Source organism: Cynocephalus volans, chromosome 14, assembly GCF_027409185.1.
Source record: "Cynocephalus volans isolate mCynVol1 chromosome 14, mCynVol1.pri, whole genome shotgun sequence".
In the NCBI taxonomy this organism is placed as follows: domain Eukaryota; kingdom Metazoa; phylum Chordata; class Mammalia; order Dermoptera; family Cynocephalidae; genus Cynocephalus; species Cynocephalus volans.
Window position 1 is genome coordinate 17194473 of NC_084473.1, and position 21522 is coordinate 17215994.

At 34.7% G+C, this 21522-nt stretch overlaps 1 protein-coding gene across 1 annotated transcript; it reads right to left on the reverse strand.

Annotated features, from left to right (window-relative positions):
* Positions 1–248: 248 nt before the first annotated feature.
* On the reverse strand, positions 249–8190 carry RAD51AP2 (RAD51 associated protein 2). The gene is made up of 3 exons (XM_063077714.1): positions 4914–8190; positions 4484–4567; positions 249–367 (listed from the first exon to the last, which is right to left on the reverse strand). The coding sequence occupies exons 1-3, from the start codon at positions 8188–8190 to the stop codon at positions 249–251; spliced, it is 3480 nt and encodes a 1159-aa protein (XP_062933784.1).
* Between the last annotated feature and the right edge of the window lie 13332 nt (positions 8191–21522).

Sequence of the window (21522 nt, forward strand, 5' to 3'; positions counted from 1 at the left end):
CATGAAAAGACTTTAATGTATGTATTGTTTATATAATATGAAACATCAATAAAACATGTTATTTCTTTTAAACATAAGGTAATTCACAGACACACACACAAAGAAAAAAACCTCCCCATACTTTATAATAAAGAAAGCCCAAAACTCTCAAGCTGGAAAAAAGCATTTATCCAAAGAAAGAAACAAAACATTTCTAGGTGTTGTGAAATATGAGAGTCCAAAAATCTTCTTTTAAGTCCTCATAATATTTATTTCAGATATGGATGAAGTTGTTTAAGTCTAGCTTTCCTTGACAAACCAATCCTGATTGGTCGACTGCATGTCTTAAGAGGTTGTATTCTTGAAATGCCGTGTGAAAAATGACTACCTAAAAATAAGACAATAAAAGTATATAAATGAGTAAAAATTACATATAACTTTATATCCTTAAAAGTCTTTACTTCTATTTATTGTACTAACAGCACTGACTAAGCACTTATTATTTTTGTGTCAGGCATTGAGCTAAGTGCTTTAAATGCATTATTTTATTTAATCCTATACCCAGTTTTAAAATGTGGAAACTAAGCACAGAATAGTTAAGTACTTTGCCCAGTATAAAATACCAATTAAATAAAATGAGTATTCCAGACCAATAATCTGCCTTAAAAACAACAAAACTATACAGGTTTTCAAGCCAACTTGATGTAGTTGGCTGATATAGTTTTAAACACTATGTCATTCTTCTACTACAAGCTAAATAACTACATTTATATTGTTAATGGTTATGTTTGGTTTCTCATGGAGATTATTGTCAATAATAGAACTCAGGTGTATTCCATCTATTATTCATCAATGGAGAATTCTGATTCTGAATTTTTTTTAACATCATACTATATCATTTTCAAAGAGGTTCAAAGTATTTTATGGAGGTACATCTGTTACCTAGTTAGCCAGACAGGTACAATCAACTACCTTTGATAATGATATACAACAATATCTCTGACTTTCGGAGTTTTGTTTTTTTAATAAACTGTGGGGCATATACGTAAAGCTAAAAATGTAAATTAGACTTTAATGAATTAGTATGACCTTAATATAAAGCACGTTATATTAAAAACAATCAATATACATTTCTCAGTATACCTGGGAAAAGGTATGCTGTATGATTTCTACTAAGTTGAACCAAACAATCTTGAATCTACATAAACATTAATGAAATAGAATACAAAATTAAACTACATGTAAATAGGGAGAAAAACAACTTAACACAAAAACTGCTGTAAATCAGTTTATGGTATTTGATTCAATATTAAGATTTTTAAGTTATAAAAAGAAAAAATACCTGCTGGGCTCTTTTACCTGCCCAGAATCCTGCAACGAACTACACCAACTGTATAGCTACACTAATTGATTATCTGGCTAGTGCAATTGTCGGAATCTTGCCAAGGTAGCCAGTTGTCCTGCTAGGGCTCAGGGCCCACAGACCCTTCAAACCTGTTGTACTGGCTGAGACACCAGGCGCCTCACACGCCTGGATGGGTCACCAGACCCGTCACAAGGAGGTCCCGGAGCTAGATAATTGGGAAAGATCCCGGGAGCCGTTGGCAGAGGACATGAGCTCAGTCCTCAGCGTTCTCAGCAACAGCAGCAGCAGCAGCTTACAGCAGATCCAGCAACAGTAGTGGTAGCGGCGTCTAGGGGCATCCCCCGGGCCCTGGCAGCAACAGCAGCTTGTAGGAAAGGCTTTAGCAGTAGCAGCCTCCCCGTGGACCCGGGGGGGGGGGGGGGGGGGGGGGGGGGGGGTAGCGGTGGGCCACACGCAGCAACAGCAGCTGTCTCCCTAAACCCCTCGCCTTTCCGGGGGCATACCGGGGGCGAGGGGCACTGTGGAACAGAGCCATTCGTCCTTTATACTTAAGTCCAATGACTCAAGACACCTGGGCACACACGCGCATCCACACCAAGAAACACCTGGACACACGTGCATATTTATATCAAGTGCTCGGCTGGATTCCGAACCCCTGAGGGGATCCTGACTGTTTACTTTCCCTACAATACCATTTTATTGCTTTTTTTTTTTTTTTAACTTTTAAAAAAGAAGGAATTGTATGAATAAGACAAAATCGTTGAATCATACTTGATTGATAAACTAGATTTGGTTATAAATTAGAAAATTTCAGTAATTTATGCTGTGTACTTTAAGATTATTATTTCAAAACAGTGTCGTGATTAGTAATCTATTTGATTACTTTTCAATGGATAACTCTCCTCTTTTATATTCAAACATGATAAATACTTCTGTTACTTTTGCAATGGATGGGAAATTGTTGAACTGATTTCTATCAACATCAGGTCTTTTGCAAAGCATACACATATGTCCTTAAATAGTCACTAAGGTATAGTTGTGAGGATGTATTCCTTTGTCTCCTTGGATTTCCTACCTTCTTATTAAATAAATGATGATCTCTTTGTTACTATACACTGGATTGATTCACTGTTTTGTATTGTTTAACAACTCTAAACACTCAAAAATACTACGAGAGATAATCTTATAAAAGTCAGTGTTTTAAGAAGTCATAAAATTGATTAGTGGTATTTTAGAACTAATACTACCATAGTTGTTTTCTAAATCCTTGCAACTAGGGGCTTGTTAAAAATGCAGAATCTTAGGACCAGTCTCACAACTGAAACAATTATTTAATGAGGTCCCCAGATGATTTATATATTCATTGAAATTAGAGAGGCATTGGTCTAAATGATATATAAAGTACCTAGCAAACTGGCTGGCTGGCCTATAACACACACTCAAAGTAATTTCAAAATACTTGCCTTCTATACATCACAGAGTGAGAAGACAGTCACAAAAATAGACAGACAGGGGATGCACTGAAGACATTAGTGGTAGAAAGAAAGCATCATGATGACAAGTAGTTAGGTATCAAAATATTTCAGGACAATTAGGATCTTTCTGATGCCTTTAAAATCACACTGTGTAAGCAGGCACCAACTCCACCTAGGCAGAGAATTAAATCCATTCTTATTAACCCCACATTCAAGTATCTCCCAAGTTTTCCCTTACTCTATGGATTTTAAGAAGCCTCAGCAAGATCACTCAATTTTTATGCACTTTGAAAGTGAATCCAGGATGAGTATCCTAACGTAGTGTTAAATAATTCTGGCTGACCTCACATTATTTTTCATATTTCATGACAAGCCACTAACTTGTGAAGGCAGAATCACATTATTATGGGTTTAGATATTTCAAACAAATGTAACATTTCTTTTCCCATTTGTACACATACTTAATCTTCCTCATATATTCACTTCATTATCACAATTACGATCATGATAACAACGTAGACTTTTGCTCCCTAATCTCCCTCTATTCTACATCAGAATATGTTCTTAAATCCAATTTTGTTCTTTCTTTCTGTCCTAGAAGCAAACCCTATCCTTTCCAGGTTAATTCTTGCCACCCTGTTTTTAAACTTATGGAGTATTGTTTCATCGATTATTTCCGTTATTCAGGAGAGAAGAGACTACCTGTGAGCTTTTGATCTTCCAAGGGCATTAATTAATTATTTTTAAAGATTATTTCATTGTAAGCTAAGAAAAGAGGAAAAGGTACAGTTCTGAGGTGACAGAAAAGGTATCAGAAACAGCATTCTACTGATGATGAGAAGCCAGGAAAAATGTTTTCAGAAATGATGCTTGACAGAGATGTTTTGGTAAATATATTTTTACCTACAACATTAATCTTTTTAAATATAAAGTTACATAATAACAGAAATTTCTGATGAGACTATAACTTTACCTAGTTGCCCATTTTTAATCCTACCCCTGCACCATACCCATTGGTACCACAAGTTAGAATGAATATTAGACATATTTTGTTTTATTTTGATAATGTGGACCTCTTAGGCAAAGGATAAGGTCAGTTGTTTAATTTTTATTTTGTTTCATTTTATTAATAGTAATCAGAAGTATAAATGCCATAGTCAAAAACTTTGTTAACATGCCTAAATGATACTGAATTTTTATTAATTTACAAAATAAAATGTCCATATAAAGAGCCCTATAAAAATAAAAAGTATAGAGAGCATTGATAATAAATATATAATTTGGAGTAATATCTCATAAATGGAAATCCAACTTAGATAAATGCCTTTTTTAGTTTGTCAATTAATGTTGCTTACCTTAGATGTGTATTTTAGACATACGCAACACCTATCTCATCACATGGTTATTGCAATACATCAGCGCAAATATTTGAACACAGTTTTGTAAACTGTTATTTCTCAGGAATATTCTAAATAGCATTTTAATTTTTAACCACATTTTAATTACTGAAATTTGTATCAGTAAATTATTAATGTTTTTGAAAAGTACTAAAACTTTGTATTTATTTTCTAACAAACTAAATATCCATATTTCCCTTATGCTAAAAATACAAGAATATGATAATCATCTTAGAAGGTATCCTAGAAAATAATTAAAATCTTACCTCCTCTCGAAATATAATTAAATTTTTCTTCCTTGCATTCATCAGAAAAAAAGGCGGGTCTTTTAGGTAAAGGTTTTTCACAATCTGAAAATGAAATCTATATGTTAAAGCAATAAGTAACTTTTATATTAAAATGCTAACACTATAAACAAATTATTTTTTCAGAAATATTTCCTTCAGTTGTCTCCTAATATTTAGAGAAATGAAACAGGACTTTTCAAAGCTCTTTTTAAAAATTTAATAACTTGTTTGCTTCAACTTTAATATATTTTTTAATATTTGAACAGACCTTTATGAGAAAACAGTATGAATCAGTAAACATTGTCATATACTTTATCTTCTTTTTTGTCAAAATTATATATTTGGCCTACACAGAAAAAAGCAGTAATTTTTAAACATGAAAAAGAACACTTGAAAATGAATTTTATACCTTCCTCAGAAGTAGAATAGAGTAATTCTTCCTCTGATGTTTTCAGACATCTATACTTATTAGGAACTTGCTGTTCTCCATTATTGGGTACTGTTTTCCATTTAAATAAACTTTGGTGTCTTTTATGCATATTAGAACCCGCTATAGTATCACAGAGCAAAGAAGATGCACATATTTTGTCAACTGCAACCATTTTCAAATCTTTTTCTATCTCCTTTTTTTCCTCCTCAACATCATTATTTTCTCCAAAGTAATTTTGTTGCCCATTGTTTGCTTCCACAGTGCTTAGAATTTCGTCTTCCTTACTAATTTCATGAAACATACGAAGTTCTTCAAGAACTAAATCAAATTTACTCTTCATCTCAAAATCTTTGTCTATTGTCAGAGCTTCTGTTGACAAACATTTAGCAGTTAAGTCCTGAAAACATTCATTGTTCTCTTCACTTAAATCAGTTTCAAATTGATGATTAACACATAATGTAGAGTCATTTTTTGGATAAAAATGCTTTGAATTAGCTAACTGACTTTTTTGCAAAATGCTCTCACATTCATTTCTGTTGGCTATGTAATTTTCATTAACATATTTAGTTTCTTCCCCATTTACTTTCTTACTCATTAATGAAACTGACTGCACAGAAAACATATCATCCATTGGGGAAAAACTATCTTTCTCTTCATTTTCTATCTTAATATCTTTATGAACTTGGCAACTATTCGCTAAACATTGTGCTGTGACTTTTACTTGCTCCTTTAAAATTAAGTTTTCTTTTTTTTCTCCTATTTCACTTTGTGAGTTCCTGAAATTTAGCACCTGAGTTATAGTCATAGTATTGGTCTGTTTACTATGTATTGTATTATAGCTTGTCAGTATGGCCTGTTGCCTAATATTGAAAAAATCTTCAAATATGCACTGAGAATTAAAGCTACTGATCTTACTATGCTCCTGTTTTCTTTCAGTGTCTAAATCTTGGTTGTGCATATTTATTTTATAAAATTTTCCATTAACATATAAATGGTTGTTCCATATAAATTGAGGACAAGACTTAACATATGTCTTAACAATACTAGAACTACAGTGAGCCAAATTTTCCACATTCATGAGTTGTTCAGGACAACTCACATTCTTATAACTAAACTTTTTTGTCAAATAAGTTTCTTCCATGTCATCAAAGTCCATTAAAAGAGGAATTTTTTCATATGTTTCAAAAATTGGAAAATGTATATTTGTAGTTGTCATACTGAAGGAATTAGGTTTTTTCTTAGACCCTTCAAAAACTTGTTCGGTTTTAAATAGCTTTCTCTTCTTTACAATAGGTTTCATATTATCTTCTAATGGTCTTGAAAAAGTTAAAATTCTTACTAGATGTGCAGGATAATTTTCCACAATAAGATTTTTTTGATGATTCAAATACACTATTCTTTTGAAAATACATCCCTCTTCTAATTCAATATCATTTTCAATTCTTGTTAAAGAGTCAAAGTCACTGAGCAAAGAAGCTATGTTGGTTTTCAATATGATATTTAAAGGTTCTGAAACATTGGTTAGTAAATATATGCTTAAAATGCCACTCTTTATATTGACGTTCTTATTCCTCGTTATTAGATCTTGAACACCAGTTTGCTTTTCACATGTCAAAATTTTATACCATGTTAAAATACTATTGTCTTTTTGATTTCCTGAAATACTTTTAAGGAAATGAAGAATTCCTGTAATAAAACTTTCAAAAATATTGCTTAAATGAAAGTCTTTTTGTGCAGTATCATATCTCAGCTGTGACATATTATCATTTTCTTCTTTACCATTTAACCAAGCAATTTTTATTAAAGTTTTTTGGCTATCCAGTATTTCTATCATCAGAGGCTTTAATTGTTCTTTACACACATTCATGACTTCTGTATTGTGATAATCTTCCTCACTTAAAAGGTCTATTTTGAATAAATGTAGCAAATTCAATTTTTCTTCAGTTGTTTTTATATTTTCACATTTCATCTTGTAATTATTCATAATCCAACAATTTTCACTATTTCTTCTCAAAATATGTCTAATGTTATAGTCCCAGCTTTCAGATTTTTCCAAAGGGATAGGTATGTAACTGTTGAGACATGTTTCTGCTTCCTGCCAATTTGCATTTTCTAGTACTAGAGTCAAATTCTTTGTAGAGCCTCTTACATCACACTTGATACTACTGTGATTATAGTAGTTTGAACTGATCAAGACTTTTTTTCTCTCACAGTTCTTTTGGTTGCTGAGTGCCTGGTAGTTACTTCCATAACACTCAGGAAAAATATTTTCTGTAACCACAATTTTTTTATTAGCCTGTAGCTGTTGCTTCTTAACATCAGGTCTATTTTGGGACCAGTAAATGTTTGTGAAATCCCTAACATATGCCTCGTTTTTGTCATTCTTTTTCTTTGCTATTTCCTCTAAATAGACAGAGGACATTTTTCTATTTAAGTACGTTGGAAACTTCGGGATACTTATTGTGCTGCCATCTCTGAAAGAGCTGGGTTTGGCAATTTCCAAGCTGGGCTGGTTTTGAGATTTGGATATTTTTAGTACAGACGATGAAATGTTATGTTCTTTTTTATTGGATGGCATAACATTGTCGGCTTTACATCTGTTCTTCATTTCATGAAATGTTGATTTAGTTTCCTCGTAAAAGGTAACATCTAAAAATGGATTTTCTGTCTGTTTTATATAACTATTGTCTTTCAGAATATTGTCTCTCTCTTGGACTAAACATTGTTTTCGATCGTCATGTTTCACTTCATGTACACCGTGTTTGGAGGTGTTGACCAGAAGTTGGCTCACCGCTGCTTTAGGTCTGTCACCGCAGTGCACACCAAAAACCTCTTTGTCATGAGGTCTTGGTTCAGACCTTCCCGAAGCCCTCAAGTCAGAATCAAAACTTGGTGAGGGAAGAGACTGCGGACCGCTATTCTTCTGAATTTTGCAATTTTGGCATCCCAGATTACATATGGGCTTCCCACTACCTGACTTCTCCACACAGAAGTCTGTGGAGTTATCAAAAAAGGCATCCTTTGAAACAAGGCGCGCCTCAAAGGGTCTGGGAGACAACTGCCGGGCCTTTTCCACCTCAGACAAGACAGGCACCAAAGGCAGCCGCCACTCCGCCTCAGAGACACGGTCAGGTTCCTCTACACGGAGCCGCTTGCTGCTGGGTGGCTGGGAATCGGGGTCCTCCTCGGGAAGCGGGAAAGAGGAGGCCGGCCCCCTGAGCTCGGCAACCCGCTGCGTGGGGCGCGTGAGCGACATGACAGCGAACGGAAGGGCTCTGTCCGAGGTCCCGGCGAGCCTTCAGCTTCTTAACAGGCGCGAGGAGGTGCCGCCCCGCCCCCGGAGCCGCCCCGGACACGCCCCGGACACGCCCTCGAGGCCTGATCTCGGCTATGCTTGAGGACTAGCCCCGCCCCCTGCCCGCCCCGGTCCCGCCCAGGCCTCAGTCCCGCCCCCGCCCCCTCCCCCCCCGCCCCCGCGCGCCTTGAGTTGTTTCCCTCCGAGGCTGAGGTGTCCGCGGCCATCACGTTGTCTATTTTTAGCGCCTCTTTCTAATGCCACGACTGTAGCTAGTCTAAATATTTTCTACCTTCTTGAAGAAGTAAGGGGAAAAGTCAGAATCTGTCTTTTTTTAATTTGTGAATGGAAACAGCTTTATTTTTAAAATTCTAAAATTCTATTTTCCTCAGAAGCGGCTGAAGCGGCTTCTCCACAGTTGGTCGAGTGACTTGTCCAGTAAGATCGTGTCGCTCTGTGAGCACCGGGTCAAATCTCTCTGTGTCTGGAAAGACTTTTTAATCACCCCCCTGGCACTTAAAATCACATTTTTCACTTCACTAATAAAGTGTGTATTTAGCGGGAAGGCGCTGGTACTTAATCTGAATATCTGAGGGAAAGTGTGTGGAAATTATCCGGATCATTATAATTCTTCACTTAAGACGGAAAAAAATCATTGTCATATACGTTGTGTGTTTTTTTTTTTTTCTCCCTCAAATATTGTGAAGAAAATTACTTAGAGATAAAAATTATATGTTTAAACTACCCCACTCAGTGTAAGCATAAATAATAATACAGTTTGGACTCATACGCAATAACGAATTTTTAAATGTTACTTCTTCTTTTCCTCCGCTTTGAGAATCGTTTCTTTATGACTTACAGTCAACTCTGATTTCTGTGAATTCCATAATCATAAAGAAGAAAATTATTTTCGAAATGCATGTTATTATGATATTCATGTTTATTAAGAAACATGTAGGGCCGGCCCCGTGGCTCACTCGGGAGAGTGTGGCGCTGGGAGCGCCGAGGCCACGGGTTCGGATCCTATACAGGGATGGCCGGTGCGCTCACTGGCTGAGCGTGGTGCAGATGACAGGGAGCAAAGGGTTATGATCCCCTTACCGGTCACACACACAAAAAAAAAGAAAGAAAAAAGAAAAAGAAACATGTAGTTACTACTCAGTCATCAAAGCCTCACTCCCTTTGGTGGTTGTTTCAAAGCTGATATGTTCTATGTTTCTAAAAATTTGCAAGAACTACAATTATGTACAACAGGAATCCTGATTTCAGAACCCGTGGGAGCATGTATGACAATATGTGACTAGCACACTACCTTAGGTAATGAGCTTCATCAGCCTCTGCCATGTAAATACTAGATATGCTGTGACTCCAGTTCTAGGCATTTGCTATTGCTGTAGCTTGTAAAGTCCTCCAGAGAAATGTTTACTTAAATTTGCAGAAAGCCTTGCAGCCTAGGCACTTCATCAGCACTACAAATAAGAATGAGGTGGTGGTTCAGATTATACATCAGTGAATTCTCATAGTGCTGGTTCTATATATGTTATGTCCCATTGCTTTTCCATCCCAGATTCCCCACATTCTATTCTAATGCACTCTGTTTTATGATTGTGATCAGCCCCTGAGGACTGACTTGCACAGCTATGGTCGATATAATTGGTGTAGTGGAGTGATATTAACAGCAACCTTTTTAACTGTAAAGTAAATGCCACAGCTTTGTTATTTCTAGATTGATCTATAACTTGGTGTTTGATTATTTCATCATCTTGCTAGTTTGCCCAAGAACTATTTTTTAGATCTCTACCACACCATTATTTAACAACTGTTCATTTTTTAAGGACTAGAATTCAAATAAAACCCAGAAGTATTAAATTTAATTCAACAATTGTTTGAGAACTATGTCCAAGACAGTGTTAGAGGTACAGGAATTTAGACCTTTTTCTCTATCCTAAAGAAACTTATAGCAATGAAGACCAAAAAAGGAGGCTTTTCTTGCATTTATTTATTTAATGATTATACTAATGGTCACTGCCACTTCAATGAATTCCCATCGAAGCTACTATTTATGTGTTTATACCTTTTTTCTTCAAATGCTACCTTGAAAATGGACTAGTTAAAAGTGAGAAATGCAAAAGTTGTACCTTCGACTCATCATAATCAAAATATAAATGAGACTTGCTCAAATCTGACCCACACTTCAAAGCCCATTTCATATGTCATGTTTTATATCTTTACCTGCCCTTCCTTAGGAAGCACTTACTTCTTTTAATAACAGTAAACTGAGCTTTTCAACACCTTTCTGATTCCTTGTAGCTTAGTTTCTTATTACAGTTCAAACCTGAATGAATGAAAGAATGAATGAATTCATGAGATAAACCTCACTCACACTGAAGATATGGTGCAATCTCCTATTAAAGTTGAAAATTCATTCAGTACCGTGACATGCCTGATGTCCAATGTCCTTATCATGGTATGCCACATCTTTACCTCTAGATCCTATCTTAACTTTTTCAGCTTCATCTTTTATTTCTACAATTTGCCCCATGCTGTCTATACTAGATGGTTATTTTCTTGCTATTCCATGCATGTTCTCAATGTCCTTCTCTTTCTCCACCTGGCAAATTTCTATTCGGCCTTAAAGACTAATACCCAAAAGTGACCTTCACTGTGAAAGCTACTGTACCTCCTCCCTGCTCTATTAAATCTCCAGGCAGAATTACCTGCATCCTATCTGTGTTCCTACAGTACTTTATTTCTAACTGTAAGACAGTTAAAACATCTTATTGTATTGAGTTGTTTATATATTCCCTCCACTAGACTCTATTAATCAGGACAAGGATTTATTCATTTTTATATCCCCAATACCTCCCACTAAGTGTCTCAGTTAATGAGAAAAAATTAAATGATACTACTATTAATATACATTTACCAGTCCAAATGGATTTTGTGTTGTCTTGAAAGTATTTTAAGTTTCTTGTGTTTGTTTTATTTTGCTTTAGTTTTATTAAAGTGAAGACTTGTTTCTATGATCAAGCTAAAACGCATAAAAACAAGACAAATATGTTGAGCCATACCACCAGGAGAGCCAAAAATTGACATTAAATATTAGTGGTTTTTAACATCATTTAAGTTTCATGGTAGGATGAGAAATGTGACATGACAGTTTTTCTCTTTTACTTCTTTTAATAAATCATGTAAGCAGTTAATAAATATGCTAAATCTAAAGTTTTCAGATTGAAAGCTAATAAAACATACTCTAAATACTTATTAAGAACTACTAATAAAAATATTTAAACCAAATGCAGGTGTTAGAGAGGGAAATACTATTACTTACTAAAAATATTTAAAATAAATATGGCTATATATAACACAAACAGCACTTATCAACTCAACAGTAAGTATAAATGGGAAAGTATTTAAGAAAACCATGATACTATCTATATCCATGTATGCAGTGAACATGTCAGTCAGGTGAGAATGATCAACTATTTACAACATCCATTTGATGTTCTAACAAAGGTTACTATCAATTAAAAGACTCTTTGTCATTGAAATAAAAGCAAGAGTTTGTATTATATTGGGAGTCATGCAATTGTGAATAATGCCTCTTTTAAAAATAATTGTGAGTTCCTTTCAATTAACCTTTCACCAGAATCTTCTCAATATTTTTGATGGCAAATGTCTATCTTTTTTAATCACACAAACATACAATTACTTAGACTGCTTTCTCCTCTTATACAGTTTTTTTCTGAGATGAATCACTTTGTTTTGGTTGCTTGCACAATAAATATTTAGTTGGACATTATAATTCATATAACTAACTTTTACTTCAAATTTTTAAAGCATTACATATATTTACATTAAATACAAAACACACTTAACATGAAAACTATGCTGAACATAATTTAATTTTTTTATCCTGGGAGCATGTAGAATAGTAGTAGTAGGGTGGGTGGCTTCTGGAATCAAACTAAATTTGAACCTATACTAAAATTTTCCTAGATGTGTAATGTGAGCAAATTATTTAGCCTTTCTGAGACACAGATTCCTGTAAGTGAGAATTATAAAGTAGAACCTACCTCATTGATTGGTGTGCGAATTAAATAAAATATACTATATAAAGCATTTAGAAAAGTGCTGGGCACATAAGTCACTGTTAATTTTAAAATTTTTAAATTATAATATTATTATCAAATTCATAGTATTCTGAGCTGACTCCTCCAGATGCAGTTGAGCTGCTCATTAACATCTCTTCCCAACTGTGTGTTTCAATAACTTCACGTGGGTAGTTTGGAGTAAGGCCATGATGGAAGTATTTACATGACTGAAATGCTGCAAATCGGAGCTTTTTTTAAATTCTTCTTTGTAGAAAGCCAGTTATTAGTTACCAGATTCGTACTTCATCAAACTCTATCTTACTGTAATACTTCAGTTACATTGCTGTATAAATCAATTCTCACTACAGGGTTGTAGCTGTTGTAATCTAGGCAATTTGTTATATCTTGTCTGCCTAGGGTCAAAGTTGAGCAATTCAACTGGACTATACTTGATGCCAGGACATATATGAGAGCTTTATTTAAAAAAAAAAAAGTCTGTGTTAGTTTGTTTTCACTCATTTGATACTCTCTTATGAATGGAGAGTACAAAATTTACCACATACAGAAAAACAAGTAAGCTTTTCAATATTTTAAGTGCTTGTAGTTCCATGATTTCAAAATGGAAATAGGTTCAGTTCAGGGGAAAACAATGTATCAAGAGAATACTTCCTCTACCATTATCTAAGGCACAGTGCTGCTATTGCTTAATATAAATCAATAACCATTGAGCACAGAATAATATAGTCTTCAAAGTATTTTTAGGGAGATGCTCTTATCTAATGATTTGATTTAACTCTCCTTTGATTAGCCGAACATGTATTGTGTGCAAAGAACCCGGCCTGACACTGAAGTAAATACTATGACATATAAGATATAATCCTTGTCCCTAAAGAATGCATTCTAGCAAGAAATGTGTATATAAAGGATAACTAACAATAAATAACCTAGTTAATCAGGCTGTTCATAACTTTGTCTTCGCTATTTTCCTGTCTTATCTCCGATAACTTCATTCTTCTCTCCTCTGCTACACAAAAGTACTTGCAATTTCCCAGACACATGTTTTTTGCTGTTTTGTTCAATTCAGAAGACATTTATTGAGTATATCTTATGCACCAAGCACTATATAAGGTAGTAGGAATTCAAAATTAAGACATAGTCAGTTTTTTCCCCATGAATTTACAGTATAGTAAGGAGACAGACATATAGCATTTATTTCAATATAATAAATAGGGTAAGTGTTACAGTAAAGGTGTATCCAGGCACTGAGGAAAGGGAACCAAACCAAGTCTGGAGGCTTAACAGAGACTTTCAGGAAGAATTGGTGCCCAAAAGCTGATTCTTGAAGGATACATTCATTCATCCCATTCTTATAAGCCTACGGTTTTTTATAAAACTCCTTTATCTCTATACTAATCGACTATTCATTCATGTTTTCATAGGATTTCAGACACCTATTGTAATACTTATACAATTATATAGTGGTTAATTGTATACATACTATATCCTCCACTTAATTATTAATTCCTTGAGACTTGAAATAGTTAACTTGTTTACCCTTGTATTTCCAGTATTTAGCATGAGACCTACCACAAATAGACAATATTTTTTTGTTGGCTTAAATATATGCCAAGTGAGTCATATATTAAATAAGTACTACTAAAAATAAATTCTACAGAAATTCAGAGAGAGTTTAAATCAGTTCTAGATAGAGTAGGCAAGGAAGGCTTCACAGAGGAGAGAATTGAACTGGGTCTTGAAAATCGGGATTCAGAAAGCCTCAGGAGAGTAATTTCAACCAGAAGGCAAAAAAAATGGATCTAAGATCCAGAAAAACAGAGCCCTACTTTCTCAGAGGCAAGAAAAGTAGAGAAGTAGCTCTAGCATTATACTGAGAAGTAGAAGTAAAGATTAATTAATTGGGATAGACTCCGACCCAAGGGATCTGGCCAACTCATGAGTTAGCCAGCCAGGATGAGAAAAAATGAGGGCCTGAAAGAAACTAAGCAATATTTTAAAAAATTAAATCTAAATAGAGATTACAATATAGTAACTTACTTATCCTGAATGTAGTATGTGTCACAGGATTTCTCTAATTGTAATGAATGGGTCTGGTACATTCTACATAACTGAATTCAGCATGTTCTATACTACAGCGGACCTTATACAAGGAGTATTAATAATGGAAAATGTGACCAAGCCCATCTACTCCCTTGAGCAGATTTTTGAAGGGGTCTTGCAGAAAGAGAGCCAGGAATGATAGAAAGTGGGAAGGCAGTGTGACATTCATTGGGAGATGGGGAGAGAGAGTCAGTGCCTATTGCAATGTGTTGTCACACATTTTTTCTTAAGAGCAATCTTTTTTGCTTATTTTTAAAAGTTTCTCATAGATAAGTATTTCCTATGTGGGAAAAAAATATCAGATCAGCATACATGTTTAATTTTGTAATGTCTGATGCACACTCATTATGTACTCATTATAATATTTGTCATTCTGCATACTACTTATCATGAGTAGAAAGGAAGTCAGATTGCAAGATGTCACTTGCTTTGCAGCTTTGCCTAAGGCCAGTCATGCTAATCACCCACTTACTGTAGTTGCACATTAATTTGAAAAAGCTAGAGCCATGATCTCTGGAGACCCTCAGTTAGAGAAGACTTTCTTAAAAGTTATCTAGCCTGCTCCTTGAATAGTAACCTGGAAAAACAGATACAGAACATGGGCTGCTCGGTTACGGTTACAATGCCATCTTCAAGAAAATATTGAGAGAAGGCAGGGGCTGAGCTTGAAATACAACGTGTAGCTAAGCAGGGACAGAACCACAGTAATCATGGCTGGGGTGAAGAGATAGAATACATATATTTATATATGTACATACATTTCTTTCTCACATGTGAAAAACTAAAAGGTGAAAAGAAGAAAAAGCAAAATGACCATACATTTCCAACCTGTGCTAATTATAATATGATATATTACATACATGTAATATAAGTAACACAATGAATCAAAGGATTATAAGTAGATTTTTAGTTTAAGATGCTCTATAACCATCAAGTGTTGTATCAAAAAAAAATAAATAAAACATAATAAGGCACAGAGGTTTTCTTCTTCATTTTTTTGTTTGTTTTGGGAGGTTTTTTGCTTAAAAAAATCTTTGTTGGGTGCAAATGAACACACACAAATATTTAATTTAATTCAAACAGCATTTAGTACAGAATATATGCTCATTATTGCCCTGAGTGTGGTGTTCTTCTGATATAGGTATAGGATTTAGTCATGAACACTTAAATATGTGTGTCTCTTTGTTGAATATCCTTTTGCTTGCTTAGCGATGTGATAGCAGCAATATCTGTTTTACCTTTTCTGCCCAAACTCCTGTCTGGTAGAATAATTACTAAAAAAAAAAAAAAAAGAAAAAGAAAAAAAGAAAAGAAAAAGCAAGTATTTCAGCTGCTGCATGCCATTGCAGGAAATACCCCTTCCATTGGGTTGGATTTATAGACTAATTGCCTCAAACTATAGTTACCCATCCTAGAAGTACGGATGAAAGGTCAAACTTTGTCAGGAACATTAATGTGGAACCAAAATATGCCAGTTTCATCTTTAAAAGAAACATCACAGGTGTCTGCACAACAGTTTGGCATTGAGGGCTGACCAATAGAAGCTGAAATTGTGGCATCATTCACCGTTGATCCTTTCTGTAACCCTTGTGCTCTAGTACAGACATAAGCGAAAAGCAAAACGGTTTGCATGTAGTCGAAACTACGTTAACTGCATTGCTCAAAATGTGCTTTTACTGAATTTGCCAGAAGTTCAGTAGAATTACAAAAACTATTTTTGCATTTTTTTAAATTGAAAAAAAAATTGTATTTAAACTCTGGCAAGAAAACAAGTTCAAAATTCAGGCTTTTTGGCTTTTTTTTTTTAATTGTTTTTCAGGAATTCACACTATAAATTTGAATTAATTTAAACTGAACTCATAGTAAGGACTTTAAGGTGGACAGTAATAAGTCCAGAAATCTATTGAAAGGCAATATAGAGTAGCAGTTCAAAACATAAGTGTGGACTCTGTACCCCAAAAGTCCTCGTGCGTAATTAAGCCTTCTACTTCTTTACCTGCACGGTGTGTGTATTTTGTGATAATTCGTTGTGTGTACATTTGTGAATAATATCCTTTTCTGTCTGTATTTCCTATTTTCAGAAAGAAAAAAAAGATAGACAAAGAAAGAAAGAAAAGAAAGGTGGGGAGAGGGGGTAAGAAAACACGGATTCTGGAACCAAACTGCCTGTATTTGAATCCGGATTCTACTACTTTCTCTGACTTTGGGCAAATTCCTTAACCTTTTGCACCTCAGTTCCGTCAACTGTAAAATGAGGATGATAGTACCATACCTGCTTCATTTTGAGTTAATACATGTAAAGCACTAGAACAGTGCCTTACACATAGTAAATTCTATATGTGTTTACAGTTGTTAATAGTAATTCATCAACCTCTCAAACCATTCTAAGGTAAGAATCCTTAGACCATCCTTAAAGAAAATCACTGAAGGAGAATTCCTAACTTGTATATTTTTCTTTGGTATGTTAGATTGATCTTTTTTTTTTTTTTTTCTTCTTTTGCATTATGGAAAGCACCATAGGAAATAACTCTTTATCACACAGGGTTTTCTCTCTCTAAATTTAACATAAAAGGAATAGAGATTAAAGTTTGGACATTTCCAAATATACAAAATATCTTCATTGACATATAGTTATCACTCTACTTTTCAAACACACTATGTTGATTCTGTTTTTCAAAATGTCTATTATGCATATTTATTCATGAATTCTTATTTAAGAATAAACTTAGCCATTTTTTGTGATTATATATCTTGATTTTGTTCTGCCTCAGTTGTCATCATTTATAGTTTTTTATTTACTTTTTTAATTGGCGTACATTGATTGTACATATTTATGGGGTACAGAGTTATATTTTAGTACATGCATACAATGTGTGAGGATTAAATCAGGGTGATTAGCATAGTTGTCATCACAAAAACTTATCATTTCCTCATGATGAGAGCATTTGAGCTCCTCTCCTCTAGCCAATTGAGAACATACAATAAATTATTGTTAATTATACATGCGTAGCACTACCATAGACCACCAGAAATTATTTTCCCTTTCTGGCTATTATTTGGCATAGTTTATTTTAATGGTTTAACTAAATATAGCCAAATAAGATCCCCATTACTAAGGATTCAAAGGCATTTACTCTGGGAACCATGCTTTTTACTAAACAAAACAGTCAATAAGTACTAGTACTTATTGTATTATTCGGTGTGATGCCAGGTGCTTTACAAGGAAGGTATAACACAGAGACAGGTATTAGCAATAACAAACATTAAATAACAATATAGGAGGTTTAAAAAACTTGTATATAATTGTTAAGTAGATTCTATAAATAATATATACTTTCTGTTCAAAAGAGTTTAGTTATTGAGGTTTGGAGTGGGCCTTAAGGCATCACAGAGAATATTTATGATTTGGATATGAGCAGAATACAGTAGTTCCCTCCTTATCCATAGTTTTGCTTTCTTCAGTTTCAGTTACCCACAGTCAACCATGGTCTGAAAATATTAAATGGAAATTTTGAGAAATAAGTAATTCATAAGTTTTAAATTAAGTGCCGTTCTGAGTAGCATGATGAAATCTCGCACTGTCCTACTCCATCTCACCCAGGATGTAAATCATCCCTTCACCCAGGGTATCCATGCTGTATACTCTACCCGCACATTAGTCACTTAGTCGCCACTTTGATTATCAAATCCACATCGCAGTATGTCAGTGCTTCTGTTCAAGTAATCCTTATTTTCCTTAATAATATATTACTAATAATAATTCAAATTATTAGTTATTGCTGTTAATCTCTTACTGTACCTAATTTATAAATTATATTTATCATAGATATGTATGTACAGGAAAAAACATGGCATATACAGGCATACCTCAGAAATACTGCAGGTTTGTTTCCAGACCACCATAATAAAGCGAACACTGCAATAAAACAAGTCACACAAATTTTTTGGCTTTCTCAGTGCATATAAAATTTATGTTTACTTTTATATGTACTGTGGTCTATTAAGTGTGCCATAGCATTATGTCTAAAAAATGTACACACCTTAATTTTAAAAATTCTTTATTGCTAAAAAATGCTAACACTCATCTGAGCCTTCAGCAAGTTGTAATCTTTTTGCTGGCGTAGGGTCTTGCTTCAGTGTTGATATTAGCTGACTGAGCAGGGTAGTGGTTGTTGAAGGCTGGGGTGGCTGTGGCAATTTCTTAAAATAAAACAACAGTGAAGTTTTCTGCAATAATTTTCTCTTCTTTTAATGAAAGATTTCTCTGTAGCATGCAATGCTGTTTGATAGCATTTTACCCACAGTAGACCAAACCCCTTTCAAAATTGGAGTCAATTCTCTCAAACCCTGATGCTTTATTGACTAAGTTTATGTGATATTCTATATCCTTTCTTGTCATTTCAAGAATTGTCACAACATCTTCAACAGGAGTAGATTCTATCTCAAGAAACCATTTTCTTTGCTCATCCATAAGAAGCAATTCCTCAGCAGTTCAAGTTTGATCATGAGATTGTAGCAATTAAGTTGCATCTTCAGTCTCCACTTCTAGTTCTATTGCTATTTCTACCACATCTGCAGCTACTTCCTCCACTGAGGTCTTGAACCCCTCAAAGTCATCCATGAAGGTTGTAATGAACTTCTTCCAAACTCGTGTTAATGTTTCTCCTCCTCCCATAAATCACAAATGTTCTCAATGGCAGCTGGATTGGTGAGTCCCTTTCACAAGCTTTTCAATCAACTTTCCCCAGATTCATCAGAGGAATCACTATCTATAGCAGCTATAGCCTTACAAAAATGTATTTCTTAAATATATTTTGTCAAAAATCACTCAATTCATGAGCTGCAGAATGAATGCTGTGTTAGCAGGCATGAAAACAACATTAAGCTCCTTGTACATCTCCTTCAGAGCTCTTAGGTGACCAGGTGCATTGTCAGTGAGCGGTAATATTTTGGAAGAAATCTTTGTTTATGAGCAGTAGGTCTTAACAGTGGGCTTTAAATATTCAGTAAACCACACTGTAAACAGATGTACTGTCATCCAGGCTTTGTTTCTCCATGTAAAGAGTACACGCAGAATAAATTTAGTATAATTCTTGAGGGCTCTAGGATTCTCAGAATAGTAAATGAGCATTGGCTTCAATTTTAAGTCACCAGCTGCACTGGCCCCTAACAAGAGAGTCAGCCTATCCCCTGAAGATTTGAAGCAAGGCACTGACTTCTCCTCTCTAGCTATGAAAGTCCTGGATAGAATCCACTGCAACAGAAGGCTGTTTCACATACATTGAAAATCTGTTGTTTAATGGAGTCACCTTCATCAGTGGTCTTAGCTAGATCTGCTGCATAACTTGATGTGGCTTCCAAATCAGCACTTGCTGCTTCACCTTGCACTTTGATGATACGGAGATGGCTTCCTTCCTAAAAACTCATGAACCAACCTCTGCTAGGTTCAAACTTTTTGTCTGCAGCTTCCTTGCTTTTCTCAGTCTTCATAAAATTGAAGAGAGTTAGGGCCTTGCTGTGGATTAGACTTTGGTTTAAGGGAATGTTGTGACTGGTTTGACCTCCTATGCCGACCACTAAAACTTTCTCCTTATCAGCAACAAAGCTGTTCCCTTTATCATTTGTGCATTCACTGATGTAGCACTTTTAATTTCCTTCAAGAACTTTCCCTTTGCATTAACATCTTTGCTAACTGTTCCGACATTAGAAGCCTGGCTTTTGGCCTATCTCAGCTTCTCAGGCTTTCCTTACTAAGCTTAATTATTTCTAGCTTTTGATTTAAAGTGAGAGATGTGTGACACTTCCTTTTACTTAAACACTTAGAGGCCATTGTAGGGTTATTAATTGGCCTAATTTCACTTTGTTGTGTCTCAGGGAATTCAAGGTCTGAGAGGAGGGAAAGAGATGAAGCAACCACAGGTCAGTGGAGCAGTCAGAACACGTATAACACTCATTGATTAAGTGGGCATTGTTCATGGTGCCACAAAACAATTACAAGGGTAGGATCAAAGATCACCAATCACATATCATATCAGATATAATAGTGAAAAAGTTTTAAATATTGCAAGAATTACCAAAATGTGATACAGAGACACAAAGTGAGCACATGCTGTTGGAAAAATGGCACTGATAGACTTGCTCCATGCAGGGTCGCCACCAACCTTCAATTTGTAAAAGAAAAAAGATGCAATATCTGGGCTGGCTGGTTACTTCAGTTGGTTAGGCCAGCAAAAAAAACCAAAACAATACAAAACAAAAAAATGCATGCAGTAACTGTAATGCACAATAAAGTGAAGTGCAGTAAAACAAGGTTTGCTTGTATAGGATTTGGTATTATTTGTAGTGTTGGGCATCCACTGGTGGTCTTGTAATGTATCCTGCACAGGTAAGGGAGGAACTACTGTAGTAGAATACATTCCAGGCAGGAAGAAGTGCATGAACAAAGGCATAGACAAAAGTGCATGATATGTTTGGGCAATAGTGAGTAAACAAGTGTGTTTGAGAGAGAATGTTTTCATGCGGGGGTAAAGAAAGACAGAGAGGAAGGAGACTGAGGTTAGTGTGCTCAGAACCTTGAATGACATTCACATTGTATTCATGGAAAATTAACTCCAACACTGTCACTTTTTATTTAAATACTTTTATGATACATTTTATCATAACTGATACAAATCTCTATTGCATAATATGAAATATAATCATCTGCTCGGAGATGTCCATTTTTCTATATATATATATATATATATATATAAATCATAACATCACATTGTAACCCCAAAATATATACAATAATAATTTGTCAACTAACAGTAATAAATAAACAAGTATATAAAATCACTTTTAAAAGTTTTTTCTCTCTTTAAAATCGTATAAGAACAACTATTTCCCACTGTTTCATGTTCTGTAAGAGGAGAGTTATATATCACACCTACTATACCAATTATGAAATAGAATCATTTCTTAGTTTTAAAACTAATCTTCCAAATTATCAAAATTACCAATGGAATTTTAATTTCCCTAGAAAGTAAAATCATAGAAAAATAGCCTGCTGATAATAAAAATTAAAGAGACAGAAAGTTAT

Bases quoted from the DNA above. Each gene is read 5' to 3' on its own strand.
- RAD51AP2 (XM_063077714.1), bottom strand. From the start codon at position 8,190: ATGTCGCTCACGCGCCCCACGCAGCGGGTTGCCGAGCTCAGGGGGCCG. The intron at 4,568-4,913 runs GTATAAAATTCA...TTTCATTTTCAG, and splicing joins CTATTCTACTTCTGAGGAAG to ATTGTGAAAAACCTTTACCT. The intron at 368-4,483 runs GTAAGATTTTAA...TCTTATTTTTAG, and splicing joins TAATTATATTTCGAGAGGAG to GTAGTCATTTTTCACACGGC.